Genomic DNA, 14114 nt, shown 5'->3' with positions numbered 1-14114 from the left:
TGTCAAAGCAGTGGCTCAGCACCCCGGCGGGAGCTAAGCCGAGATGGAGGCAGAGCCTGGTGTGTCCCCCCCACCCTGGGGCCTCGGCGGCCGTCCCGGGGAGGCTCTCGGCCCCACCCCTCCCGGCCAGCAGGGCAGGACACCGAGCCTCCTCAAGTCACTGGACCGGTGTTTGCCCGCCTGGAACCAGGGACCCAGCTGCACTCGGCCCCCACCCCCGCCCCGGTGAGGCCCAGCACAGCCACAGACGCACCGCCGCGGGCTGCAGGCTGGGAGCCGCACCGGGACTTCCTGGATCCTTATCCGCGGCTGCAGAATGAAGAAGTCGCCGCTTTCTTTGAATCTCCACGTGACACCCCAGTGAAATCAGAGAAGACGCCAGTGCCGAACCCCAGGGCAGAGCCTGAGCTCCCTCCAGGGCTCAGGCCAAAAGGCCCCCCACCCGCAGGCCCCACGCCCAGCGCCCCGGCGCCCCCAGGGGCCCTAGCCACCCCGTGGGCCCCCTGACCCAGCAGGAGCCCCACCCACTCTGCTCCCCCATCTCCCCTGAAGTTCTCGCCCGGGGCTGGGTCCTTCACTGTGGTCGGTGAGCGGACACCAGGGGCGGGGACGCCCAAGCCGCAGGACCCCTGGGACCCCGGCCAGGCCCCACCCTGCCGGAGGCTCCGGCACCTCTGCGTGGGAAAACAGCAGCCCTGGGGCGGCCCCAACCACAGGCTCGCGTGTGGGGCTCTCGGGAACCCCGGGCCCCGTCCGGAGAGAGGTACCCTCAGAGCTGCCCCTTGCTCTGCCGCCCGCCTCGGTCAGGTGCTTCCTGAGCGGACCCCATCACCTGAACACGCCCCACAGGCCCACCTGGGGACCGGCCTCCTGCGGCCCCGAGGCCCCACCCCAGGGCTGACAGCTGAAACCGCAGCAGCCCCAGACCGGGCGGCCGCACCCCCCCACACACACACAGTCCGGAGCACCGACTTCCTGTTCCCTCGGCGGCCCGGCTCCAGCACCGTCCCCCCCGCAGCGTCTGAGCGGCTCGTAACCTCGAGGCGGGCCCAGCGCCTCCGTGTCCCTGCCCACGGGGCCACGGCCTCGGGTGAGCGGGGCCCTCTCCTCCCCGGCGCTCCCAGGCCGTGCCGATATAATCCAGCCTCTGTGTTTTGACTCAAAACAAAGAAACTTTTAAAAAACATTTCAGTTGAAACTTGCATAACTCCTCCAGTGGAGAAACCTCCCTGACTTTCGCAATCCTTAGAAAGAGACACATTATTGCTGCTTGTGTGGGTCTCCGGGCCGCAGAGGTCCCGCCAGACAGCCGGGGGGCCGGCCCGGAAGTGCCTGGCGGCCAGGGGTGTGGACGGGGCGGGGGTCACGCTCTCCAGACGGCCTCACCTCCTGCCTCCCGCCGCGCCAACACCCAGCGCAGACGGCCCGCGGCCGGAGGTTGGGAAACCCGGGCACCAAGAGGCAATGACCTTGCCCTGGAAGCCCTACCCTGACCGAGGGACCCTGAGGGCAACAAGGGCAGGAGGGGGGCCCTCAATGACCCTGCCACCCCCAAGCAAGACCCCCCCACACCAAGGAAACCCCGGAAGAACAGCAGTCCAAAGAAGGTTCTAGAGTGGACAGGCGGTCCGGCTCACCGCAGACACACCGGGGCCCAGCAACCCCGCCCCTGCCCCTGCTCACACGGCCGACTCCAGGGCGCAGGGCGCGAGCCGGGGACCTCACTACAGCTGCTGTCCCCCCACCTCTGCTCTGGGCCTGCCCCCCGATGGCCAGACTGGCTGGCCCGCAGACACCCCCTCTCTCTCCTGTGCACCGGGCGGGGGGGGCCTTGCCTCAAAGCAGGACCCACCTTCTCAGCCAAACGCCTGGGACACGAAATCGCCACAGACCCCCCCAAACACACAGAACAGACCCGGTGGACAAGGGAACAGCCGACCCTCTCAACCTCTGCCCGGTCCTGACAACCCCGGGTGAGGGCAGCCGCCCGGCAGGGCGCTCCTGACGCCACTCCATCCTGCAGGAGCCCCAGCTCCAAGGGCTGCCCGAGACCCCCACCCCCACACCTGGAGGCCGCCGTGCCCGCACGGGCGTCCCCCCCACGGGCACCAGGACGCCCCAGCATCGGGGGAACGCTGCCCTCGGAGCGGCGACGCCGTCGGGGGTGGCGGGGAGAGCGTGTCCATGCTGAGAACTTGGGCTCCCCAGCTTCGGGTGCCCACACTGCACACCGGCCCCCCCCCGGCCCCCACTCGGCCGCAACCACGTGACGGGGCGAGTCCGTGGGAAAGAGCCCTGCAGAACGTGGGCATCAGGAGGGCAGAGGCTCAGCTCCTCCCGTCCGAGACCCGGGACTCGGAGCCCTGGGCAGCACCCCCGGGGAGCCCGGCTCTCGGACACGCAGCCTGGCCTGGGGACCCCCCAGGGGAGGCCCCTGGTTACCCAGCAGCCGCACCCAGAGGGCGGCACCCAGGCGGGCAGACCACCGCCTCCTCCGAGACTGACAGCGCCGTGTGCTGCTGGGAAGTCAGCCCCACTGAGTCCGAACGCCACCGGACAAGCCCGAGGGGACGGGCAGGGCGGACGGAGCGCGTGGGGGCCGGGACCCCCCTCTCCTCGCCACGTCTCCCACCGCAGAATCGGCCCGCTGCACCCTTCCCCTGACACCAACACCCGGACGCCAGAGAGAAGCAAGGCAGCGGCGGCCACACGAGGGAACCGAGGCGCAGCACGGCTGACGCGGCGTGCTCCAGGGCACGCAGCCCCGCGAGGAGCGGAGTGCGGGACGGGATCAGCCCCGTGCGTTCTGCGCCTGGCCCACCGCTGTGGCCATCCACGGACAGCCGCCGGGGGGGCCCCCGGAGGGACCCGGGACAGCGGAGAGCACTCGCGCGGGGACCCTGCCACGGCGGCGACGTCGCGAGGAGGCCACCGGCCTGCAGGAGACGAGCCGCCTTCACGGGGTTCCGAGGCGCAGAGCTGGCACCTGCCCCACAGCCGGCCCCACGCTGGGGCAGCCACAGGAACCACCAGCCCACCGCGGCCGGGCCGCAGGGAGGCAGAGCGAGGGGAGGGTGGGGGGCGGGGCACAGTGCACTCACCGGCCCCTCCCACCGGGGGGGGCCAGGAACGCTGACTAGGTGACCCTTGGGCGGGAGACCTGGCGGCAGGCACCTGGGCCAGCACCTCCGGGGACGCGCTTCTGCCCACCGGCAGCTCTCCAGGACGCTCTGCCCCGGGAGCCTCGGCCCCACGCAGAGCAGTTCTGCGCCTGCTTCGCCGCCCTCTGTCCTCGCCCCCGGCGCGTCAGACGCCAGGACGGGCTGCGGAGGACGTGAGGAACCCAGACGCACCGTCCAGGGGTGTGCTGAGACAGGCAGGGTGCCGGGGGGCGGGGGGGTCTTCCCGGCAGCTCCTTCCAGAATAAGAGGGTCTGGGCAGCTGCGAGTCCTCCTGCCCTGAAGCTAAGGCCCCCTCCTCACACGAGGGGGCCCGTAGACACACCAGCACGCGGCCGTGCGGGGGAGACTGCAAGGGGACCCCACGCCCCAGACTCACAACTGTGCCGTCCCAGCCGAGGCAGCAGGGCCTCCGGGCCTGGGGAGGGACGGGCAGCCGGCCGGACACCGCGTGGGCCTGGAAGGGGGTGCACCAGACCCCAGGCCCAGGCCACCGCTGTGAGGGCAGGGCTGGGCTGCCCCCCGGGCCTGGAGACCCCGACCACCACCACACGAGAAACTTCCCTGAAAGCAGCACGTGAGGGCTCTGAGCAGCCCTGGGAGACCACTGCAGGAGGAGCAGGGGCGAGGGCCCCCTGCTGAGACGATGGGGGGGGGGGGGGGTGTGACACAGCCCCTCCTCCGGGACTGTGGCTGGGGGGACCGGCCCGCCTGCTCCCCAGGCGACACCGGGCCGGGAGACTCAGGCCGGGCCCTCCCTGGGCTTGAGGGCGCCTGGCCCGGAGCTGAAGGCCCCGCCGCCAGGGAGCCTGGGCCCGAGTCTGCAGCCGCCACGGAAAGCCAGACCCGCGAAGCCCGGAGCCCACAAACACACACGACCCGGCTCGGGACACGGACACGGACGCACCCGCCTGAGACGACCCTGTGCCGTCCTCGGGGAAGGTCAGGGGCCGCCACAGCCTTGCCCACCCGCTCCCTTCTGCCGCAGCCTACCAATCCTGCCCACGCCTCTGTCGGGCCGTGGCGGCCACACAGGGCTCAGCCACCCCAGACGGAAGGGCCCCCGGTCCACGGGAGGGTCCACCTCCCCGCCTGAGACGGAGGACCCCGCGGCAAGCCTCTGCGCCAGCACCCCCGCCGCACGCCGTCCACACAGACCGTTGCAGAACGCCGCCACCCGGGCGCCGGCCGCGCCGCGGGCAGACACACCACCCACCCGGCAGGAGCACGGCGCGCGTGCGCACCCACGGGGCCCCTGCGAGCCCAGGTGGCGGGGCCTCGTCGTCCCCGGCCCCTCCCCCACCCCGAGACTGACGCTCTGCTGGAGGGGCGCCCGGAGGAGACCGGGGGGAGCCTCTATTCGCAGACTCGGAAAAAGGAGTTCGACGCGACGGCTGAATTAACGAGCCCTCCCCAGGACAGCCGGGCCGGGCCAGCGTGCTGCGTGTGCGGCGTGGGGGGCCGGGCACCGAGGGGGAGGGTGCCGACGCCTGGGGAGGGGCCGGTGCCAGGGCCCACGGCGAGGGCCTCCGAGGCTGCTCCCCGGGTCCAGCGGCCGAGGAGCTGCCTGGGTCACAGACGTCCCCGCAGGCAGACAACAGAGCCTGGGCAGGGCCCGCCCCGCCCGCAGCACCCTCCAGCCTTTCCGGGAGAGGGAAACGGGCGAGTCCAAAACAAGTCCAGAGCCTGGGCCGCCCCCAGGGCCCAGGGGCCCTCCCCCAGCACGAGGGACCCCAGGTTCACTGCGCAGGAGGGCCAGGGAGACACACAGAGCTGGAGCCCCCAAGTCCCGGCCCCCGCAGCCGGCGCCTGGACACCTAGCTTCCTCGTGTTTTTAGTGTGTCTCCCGAGACCTCTAGGCACCAAAGGCTCCGCCTGGCCAAACCCTCTCTCTCCGGGGGACCCCGGGCAGGCAGGCACCTGTCTGCGAGTCTGGGAGCTCCAGGGTGACAGCCGTGCCCTCTGCCCCCACCCCGTCCGGACGCTCCCTCGGGCACCCCGGGGGAAGGCCTGGGTCTCCGCCTCCAGCCTGAGCCCGGCCCAGCCCTAACTTCCCGGGCTGCGGCAGGCGTGTTGGCGGAGCGTGGCCTGCCCTTCCCGGCCCCTCAGAGCAGTTGCTGCGCCTCAGGGGGGCTCCCCCGCCCGCCAGGCGGGGCCCCGGCCCCCATGCCAGGCGAGCCGGCTGGTCCCGGGGGCTGGGCAGGAGGAGGCCCTTCCTCCCGAGCTACAGGGCCCTCGACAGAGGCTCCGACCAACCCACTTTCTCTGAGACAAAGCAAAACCCCGAAACGCGGGAGCAGACAGAGGCACAGGTCTCAGCCTGCAGAGACAGAGGCCCCGGCCCTGCCCCTCCCCCCCGCCCCCCGCCCGCCGCCCGCCCGGAGGCCGCGGGGGCACTCACCCGGGGCACCCGCCGCTTGTACTTGTTGCCGTAGTCGAACTTCTCCTTCACGTCGTCCAGGCAGCGGCCCAGGCGCGCCTGCTCCTCCTTGCCCGTGTAGTCCTGGCTCAGCAGGATGTAGGCCCGCCAGTTGGCCGAGTCGAAGCCCCAGTGGCAGGTCCGGTTCTCCAGGGCCTTGTGCGAGTGCACCACGAACTTGTGCGGCGGGTACATGAGGCGGCAGTCGAGACACTGGATGCAGGCGGCGCTCGGGCTGCTGTAGAGCTCCGGCACCAGCAGCCCCTTGCACTTGCCGAAGCACTCGTGGTACACGCGCACGCTGCGCTCGCTGAGCTCCAGGCCCAGCGCCAGGCTGGCGGCCAGCTCCTTCTTGCAGGGCGGCGGGTAGGCGCCCCCGTACAGCAGCGCGTTGCACAGGCGCTCCGCGTCCGTCTTGGTGATGAGCCCGCACGAGGGCGCCGAGAAGGGCAGGATGCCCATGACTTTGAGGATCTCCAGCTGGTCGGCCGTGCAGCGCGAGCAGTAGATGTGCAGCTCGTCGCACACCGAGTTGATCTGCTGCAGCGAGAAGTCGCGCAGCACCGAGTTGAGGATCTGCGGGAGGCACAGGCGCTTCTCGCCGCCCACCACGAAGCACGAGATGGTCTCGCCCTCCAGGACGGTCTCGCAGCGCTCGGTGGAGCGATCGGACGGCATGAAGAAGGGCCCGGGCAGCACGGGCGGCGGCGGCTGGATGGCGGGCAGGTGCAGCACGGGCGGCGGCTCGGCGGCCGCGGGCACCGGCGCGGGCACCGTGGCCGCGCCCGCCTCCTTGACGCTCTCCTTCTTGTAGGCCTCTTGCGCCCAGCGCGCCGAGAAGGCTGCCGGGCCGCCCAGCGAGCTCATGGAGCTCAGATGGAACTGCTCCAACGTCTTCTGCAGCCCCGGGTGCGGCTGGAAGCCGCCGCGACCGCCGGCCGCCGCCTCCATGGTGCGCTCCGACTCCCCGGGCCGCTCCCGCTCACGAGCGCCGGGACCCCCGCGGCCCCCGCCGCCGCCCCGCGCGCCCCGGCGGCGGCCCCGGCCCCGGCCCCGACCTCCCCCCGCCACCGGCTCCCGGCCGATCACGGCCGCGGCCTCGGCCTCGCCCGGGGGCGCGAAGGGGAAGGCGGGCGGGGCGAAGGGGTCCCGCCGCTGGAGCCCGCCGCCGCCCGGGCCCGGCGCCACATCCACGCGCCCCACGCCGCGCCCGCCGCCGCCCGGGCCCCCCGCGCGTCCCCCGCGCGCCCCCCGGGCCCTAGGCGCGGGGCATGCCCCGGCGCGCGCCGCCAACGCCAACGCCAACGCTCGCGGGCCCGGGGCTCGCGGGGGGCGCGCGGGCAGGTGCCGGCGCCGCGAGGCGCGAATCGCCGCGGTGGCCGAGGCCAAGGGGCCCGGGAGGAGCGGGGGCGCGGGCGCGGGGCCCGCCGGGCCGTCCTCGCGCGGCGCGCCGCCGCCGCCCCGCTCCTCCCACCGCGCGGCGCCCGCCCGGCTCGTCCCGGCGGCGCTGGCCGGCCGCGTCGCGTCCGCCACCGGCCGCCCCGGCCCGGCCCGCGCCCACCCCGCCGCCCGCGCCGGCTCCTCGGCCCGCCCGCCCCCGCACGCGCGGCTTCCGGGGCGGCCGAGCGCCTGCGAGGCGGCCCTCAGAGCGCGGCGGCGGCGGCGGCGCGGGGCTCGGCGTACATCCTCCCGGCGGCTCGCTCCAGCTCGGACTGAGTGCCCGGCGCTGAGCTCACGCCGCCGCCCCGCCCCGCGCCCCGCCCCGCCCCGCGCCGCCGCCCCGCCCCGCGCGCCGTCTGGCCGAGCGTCCGCCTCAGCCGAGCGCTGGCCAGGAATGCGACCGCCCCGCGGCCGGCTCTTCCAGGAGCGCGCTCTCCCCCCGCCGCGCTCGGCCGCGCTCGGCCGCGCTCGGGACTGTCCGCCTGGGCCTCGGCCCCGTCCGCCTGCGGCTCGGCTCCGCTCGGGCGCACCCGCCCGGAACTCGGCTCGGCTCGGCCCCCACTCGGCGCGCTCGGCTCCGCTCGGCCCCGCCCGTGTGAGAGTCGGCGCCGCTCGGCTCCGCTCGGTCCCGCCCACCCGGGACTCGACCCTACTCGGCTGCTCTTGGACCCGCCCGCCGGAAGGCCGCTCGGCGGGGGCGGTGGCGGCGGCGGCGGCGGCGCCGGGGGCCCCCTTTCCGGCTGGGGCCGCTTCCTGAGCGGCTGGGAGGGCTCCCGTCCCACCGCCGCCGACGCCGGCTCCCAGAAACCCACACGCGGCCCCGCCACAACCGCAAACCAGCTAAGAGGCGGGCGGGACCGTACCACGCGGCCCCAGCGCACGCCTCGCGACCCCCTCCGGGACGGGGACGCAACACACCGCGGGGTCCCCACGCACGGTGGCGACGTCGCAGCACGACCTAGGTCCCCGCAACGATGAGAACGCCACGAAACACGAACCGGGGCCCATCCACCACGGGGACTCCACGCAGCGTGACCCCAGGTCCCACGTAGGACAAGGACGCCAGGAAACACAACGAGGGTTGCTAACGCGTTAGAGTGGAAACACGACGGAGACCCCCCCCCACACACACAGGAGGCAGACACACCGCCGCAGTCCCAAGACGCCCACCTGGCGCGAGGCCGCACGGCCCCTCCCCCCGGGGTGATTGACAAGCAGTCCCCACCGCGAGCGGACCCTGCACCCGAGTCCCCACCACGCAGCCCACGGGGCTTCACCCCTCCCCCTGCCCCCCGCCCCGCCCCGCTGTCCCAGGCCCGACCGCGGGCAGCAGGGTTAGCGCTGTGTCCCCAGAGACAGTCGGCACTGCGTCCAGGGCGCTGTGCCCTGTGCCGGGCCGGGTTGCTGCCAGGGCCGGGCCTAGGCTGGGTCAGCAGAGCCTGGCCCCTGAGAGCCTCGGGCGGGGCGGCGGGACCCTCACCCTTCAGCTTCCCAGGCCAGAGAGCTACATGCACCTTTGCAGGGCCCTGGGGTGTGGATGGAGTGAGCCCCCAGCGCCTGTCCTTCCCGGCATTGGCTGTGTCGTGGGGAAGACACAGAGGGTGTCTGCCGAGAGCCGAGGGACCCGAACTGGGTGGCTCCCAGGGGAGGCAGAGTCCCGCAGAGGCCTGGGGGTGGGACCTGAAATCAGGGGAACGGTGCCAGCTGTCTGGAACCTGAGTGAGGACGGACAGACAGGCCGGCAGAGCAGGGCAGCGGCACCTCCTCCTCCACAGGTCGAGGGTGCCCTCACCAGCCTGGCCACCGGGGGACATGGGAATACCTGTGGTGCTGGGCGGAGGCCATGGTGCCACAGCCACTTGGGCCTGGGTGACCTTCAACCTGCCACCTACGGCTCCCGCCTCCCTGGTGGAAGCTGGAACTGACCCCAAACCAGTGCCCCTGGGGCAGTGCCTGCCCAGGGAGCCGACCGGGCACCTCTGCAGGACTGGAGGGTCGGGCAGGTGCCTGGAGAGGCAGCCGGCGGGTGGGGTGGGGTGGGGGGGCGACCTCACACCCTCAGAGCTGAGGCCCAGGCCAGCACAGGACTGTGGGCGGGGCCTGAGACTCAGTGCAGGGCGCTCAGTATTGGAAAACCTGGCTGACCCCCAGCACAGATAAAATAAATATAATATAAAAATAAATGTTTTTATTCCCCCCGAGAGCATCCGCCCTTTCCACTGGATTTGAACCCGGCACAACCCCGGGCAGGCCCTGTCATTGAGAGAAGGTGGCTGCTGGGTAAGCAAGCACAGGACCAGCCAGCAAGGGCCTCTGACCACGGGAGGATTCCCTCCTGCTCCTTCAGCCACCAGGCATGCCCCTCCCATCCTCAGTGGGCATGCTGGCCCTGCCACTCCCCCCACCACCTCTGGCTTGGTGGAGCTCCGACAAGGGGTCCCAGGAAGAGCCCGGCCAAGGGCCAGCAGGTCCCCACAGCCGCAGAACCCAGAATGAAGCCAGCGTGGCTTCCAGAGGGGTGTGGTGGGGGGCAGGGGAGGGCGGAGGTGCCTTGAGGGGCAGAAAGAGAGGTCAGCGGCTCTCGGGAACCCTGGGGAAGTTGAGGCCTCCTCCTGGAAGATGCTGGAGCTTCCGGGAGCAGCCGAGCCCTCGCCGCCCGCCCACGACCAGGCGTCAGTACTGAGCTGGCCAGGCCCTGCCTGCTTCCGAGCCGGAGTCTCGTGGAGGCGCTGCTCCCTGCCTCCTGGCCTTCCTCCGGCAGCCACTCTGACCAGCGGCCCGCTCCTCCCACTGTCCCGAGACCACGGGCCAGGCAGCGTGCCAGCCGGCGGGGGGCCAGGGTGCAGGCTTGGCCGCAGTCGACTTGGGGGCTGAGGCAGGGCCCCAGCCCCAGCCCCGGCCCAGCTATGGCTGTGGGCGGCTGGTCATGCGTGTGTCCACTCACCCAGGAAGCACACGGAGCTTACACCCTGCAGGCACGAGCCAGCTCCTGGGACCAGCCAGGGTCTCCCCGCGTGGCCCCTCTCTCCTACCGAGACGGGCGCAGAACAGAGAAGTCTGACGACAGAGAGAGACCCTGCAGGCCCTGAGGGGGCTCCCGGGGCCCCAGGGCTTCAGTCCTGGGGCGGCCACGCTCCCGGACCACAGAAGTGAGGGTGCTGGCGACGGCAGGGGCCCCTTGCCTCGGGAGGCGCTTCGAGGCGCAACGGGGGAAATGGGCCGCGAGGCTCAGGTCGGCCGGCCCCTCAGGGGGACCCCAACAGATGGCTTGCCCTGGGAGGACGGCTCCAGCCTCCTGGCTCCCACCGGCTCCTGCTGCTTGCTCCCTGGGGAGCAGAAGGAGCACCTGGTTGCAGCTGGGCACAAACCACCCGTCAGGAGAGGGCTAAGGTATCGTCTTAAACCCCGGCCGCGGTGGCTCAGCGGACTGCGCCCCAGTACCCCAACCGAAAGGTCGCCGGCTCATTACCCCCCCCCCCACGTCGGGGCGAGTGCCTGGGTTGCCGGTCAGGTGCCCGGGTCGGGGGCGCGTGCCAGGCGACTGATCTATACCTCTCTCCCTCTCTTTCCGCCTCCCTTCCCCGCTCTCTGAAAATAAAATCTGTTTTTAAAAAAAGATATCGTCTTCAAACTTTAAATTTGAAAAAAATTCTCAAGAAACGTGATCTTGATAAAAATTTAGAAAAGACTTTTGTCTTCATTTTCTCGTTCCGCCGAATGTGACTTTGACACAAAGATGGGTGCACACAGCTCCCCGGGGAGGCGATCCCGGGGCTCGGGCTGGGGGCCGGGCGGGGGAGGCAGGGCCCAGGCGGGTGCTGTGCACCCTCGGGCTCCGGGAGCCGGATCGTGGGGCGCAGCGGGGGAGGGGACAGCCGCCGGCGCGGGGAGACCGGCTGCCGACGGGACTGAGCAGAGGAGGTGGTGCAGGGCGGGCGAGGGCAGCCGGGTCTCCGCCGGCCCAGACGGAAGCTCACGCGGGGAGGGGTATGTACACGGGAGCCGGGCGGGGCTGGGCCAGAATTCACGGTGGACGCACGTTGGTGTTTGTGAGCAAACAGAAGAGCTACAGGTCTGGGTGTGCTGGCACAGGCCTCTGCCCCGTCCGTGGGCCTGCCCAGCTCGAGGCGACACCCCGGAGGCAGGGAGCCCCCCGAGAGCCCCCCCCCTTGTGCTCTGAAGTCCGTCTTCCGCTGGAAGGAACTGGAGCCCTTTGGAGAACTGGCTGGTCCCGGGGCGTGGTCAGGGAGCACCCACGGCAGGTCTGAGACCTGTCACTGTGCCGGGAGGTCGAGGAGGTCTTAAAGCACAACAGGGAGGGGCCAGAAGGACACGGAGGCCCCCCCCCCTCGGGGCCCCCGCAGGCAGCCAGAGACCACTCTGCTGCTCATGGATCGTAACTGGAGCGTAAAATAAGGAACCACGAGTCCGAGCATATCTCAATGTTTTTTAAAGATTTTATTTATGTATTGTTGGAGAGGAGAGGAGGGAGGGAGAAGAAAAGGGAGAGAAACGTGGACATGAGATCGTTTCCCACTCATGCACTCCCCCTACTGGGGACCCGGACCGCAACCCAGACCCGTGTCCCGACCAGGAATTGAACCGGCGATCCTTCGGTTCACAGGCCGGTGCTCCATCCCCTGAGCCACACCAGCCAGGGCTGTTTTTTACAATAAACACAGTCGTAAGTGGGCAGCTAGATGGGAAGTGGACCTCTTGCATGGCTTCAACGTTGCTCCCACAAAACTCCCGTTACTCCCGGCGGGAAGAGGGGCGAGGCCCCGGGGAGACGCAGGCAGACGCCACCGTCACGGTCGCGACCCACACGTCACGTCTGTGGCTCTCTTGCCAAAGAGGCACAGCCTGCATCCGGCCAGGATGAACCCTCGGACGCCCGCACAGCGGGACTTTGTACAGGCCGGGCCCAGAGCCCTCAAAAGGGTCAGGGCCACGCAGTCAGGGAACGGCCGAGGAATGTTCTGGAGCAATGGAGACCAGACAGCTGGGGAGGTTCAACACCGCGTGAGGGCCTGGGCTAGACCTCGAGTCACGGCAAAGGGCGTCGGCAGGACAGCCGAAAGGCCCGGACGTGATCTGAGGAGCAGACGGCAGCCACCCAGCCTGGGACGGGCACTGCAGCCCTGCGGGAGGGCGTCCCTGTGGGGGGGCCGGGGCAGGGCCCCATGGGGGCGTCACCTGTCCGATGCCAGGTGCGGGGGGCACTCCCTGAACAGTCAGTGCAGGTTTCTGGGGAGCTGGGCACCGGGAGAGCCCACGGGGGCATCTAAGGGGGCCCAGCGGGGGGCGTGGCTGGAAGGGACGCAGCGGGACACCTGGGGCATCTGCTGTGGCCCCCAGCCCCAGGGCACGGAGCTGCCCCTTCCTCGTCCCTCGCCACACAGGCCAGGGGACACGGGGGGGATCTCACAGTGTCTTGGGAAGAGGCGCCAGGAAGGCCGCTCCCCCGTGCTGGAGAGCCGCAGGGGAGCGGGTGCAGGAGAGGCGGCCACGTGAGCAGGGCTGGCGGGGCCCCTGCCGGGCGGGGTCCATCCGGGTCGCAGGCCCCTTCCGAAACAGGGTGGCCACCAGGGTGGGCACCTTCTCAGCTCATGGCCACGACCAGATGAGCTGCGAAGGGCTGTTCCCTCCGTGAAGGGGACGGAGGCGGAGCCCAGAGAGCACCAGCGGGACCAGGACCGGAGGACGCAGGCTGGGGTACGGGTGTGTCCGGCCAGGTCCAGGCGTCCGGAGAGCCGGGAGAGGGCAGCGGGGCACGCTGCAGGGACGGGGGGGAAGACCGGGCGGAGGACGAGGCAGAGCCAGGCGAGCTCCGGGAGAGACAAGGGGGCGTCCGAGCAGAGCTCCCAGGCCGGCCCGGGTGAGCGGCGTGTGCGCAGTTGGGGTGGTGTGGACCGCCAGAGTGAGGACGCGCCGCGGGCCTCGTCGGGGAAGAAGGACGGAGAGAGCGGGGGCGGTGGGGGGGGGGCGAGGGTGCTGGGCGGGAGCCCCGGGTGGACGGCGCACCCCATCCAGACCCAGTCAACACAGAGACACACACGTCGTTGGAGCCGCGGAGACAAGCCGGAGAGGCGGCCGCCGAGAGACCCGAGGGGCCAGGGCGCGGGGCCAGAGTCGGGAGGGGCTGGGGGGCGGGGGCGCTGCAGGCTCCTCACAAGGGTGCTAACCCTCTGGGCCCTCCCCGTTCTTGTCTAATCTGTGTCTTTCTTCGATAAGAATAAAAGCAAACAAACCGGGACTCTCAACTAAACATAAATAACAAAGGCAAACGAACGGACACTTTCCCCGCAAAACAGCGCAGCCCGGACGCCGCGGGGCGCACTCCGGACGGGTCGTCTGTCCGGGGAGGGAGGAATCAAACTGGACTCGGGGGGCGTTGCGGCGGGACGGCAACGAACACACCCGAGACCGGACTCCGCCGAGGCCGCCGCGGTGCTGAGACCCCTGCAGCCCGCGGTCCCCGTGTCTGAGGTCCCCGTGTCTGAGGTCCCCGTGTCCGAGGTCCCCGTGTCCGAGGTCCCGGTGTCCGAGGTCCCCGTGTCCACGGTCCCCGTGTCCGAGGTCCCCGTGTTGGAACACGAGAGAGCGGTTTCTGCCGCGTGCGGGAACTCCAGGCCCCTTTTCATTCCTTCTTCGTGCCGACCTGCATCTGCTGGTTTTCCAGAAGAGCTGCTGTCAGTTCGGTTGACCTTCCCCGTTGTTCCTTCCGGGCCATTCCGGCCGGGAGGGACCCTCCCTCCCCCGACGGAACCTTCTGTGGGGCCAGCTTCGGGGCCCCATGTGGCTGAGGGCGTGTGTCTGCCCGCCTGGGGTGGCCAGGGGCGTCACACATGGGTCCCCGCCTGCAGCACGGAGCCAGGACCAGCCTCTCAGGGTCAGTGGGGGTGACGCCCAGGGAAGCCAAGTGCAGGGCCAGGTCCTGGGCACAGGAGCCCCGCTGCTGTCACCTGGGGGGGGAAGGGGGCGACCCCAGCACACCGCCAGAGGCGCTGGTCGGACAGTGGATGCCTGCCCGCTCTGTGCCCCCCCACCCCTGTCTTCCTGTGTCCCCCTGCTGG

At 71.1% G+C, this 14114-nt stretch overlaps 1 protein-coding gene across 1 annotated transcript in view; it reads right to left on the bottom strand.

The window, feature by feature from the left end:
• SKI (SKI proto-oncogene) overlaps nt 1-13682 on the bottom strand; it is a 55138-nt gene extending 41456 nt beyond the window's left edge. Inside the window, exons 1-4 of the mRNA XM_036025103.1 lie at nt 13459-13682; nt 10071-10364; nt 7692-7878; nt 5581-7227 (exon numbers count right to left, since the gene is read on the bottom strand). Of these exons, the coding sequence (XP_035880996.1) occupies nt 5581-7227; nt 7692-7878; nt 10071-10364; nt 13459-13682 (2352 nt within the window). The remainder of the gene's footprint in view (nt 1-5580; nt 7228-7691; nt 7879-10070; nt 10365-13458) is intronic.
• Between the last annotated feature and the right edge of the window lie 432 nt (nt 13683-14114).

Source organism: Phyllostomus discolor, chromosome 5 (genome assembly GCF_004126475.2).
Source record: "Phyllostomus discolor isolate MPI-MPIP mPhyDis1 chromosome 5, mPhyDis1.pri.v3, whole genome shotgun sequence".
Classification (NCBI taxonomy): Eukaryota; Metazoa; Chordata; class Mammalia; order Chiroptera; family Phyllostomidae; genus Phyllostomus; species Phyllostomus discolor.
Note: the sequence above shows the minus strand (reverse complement) of the source record. Positions and strands in the feature narration are given on the sequence as shown.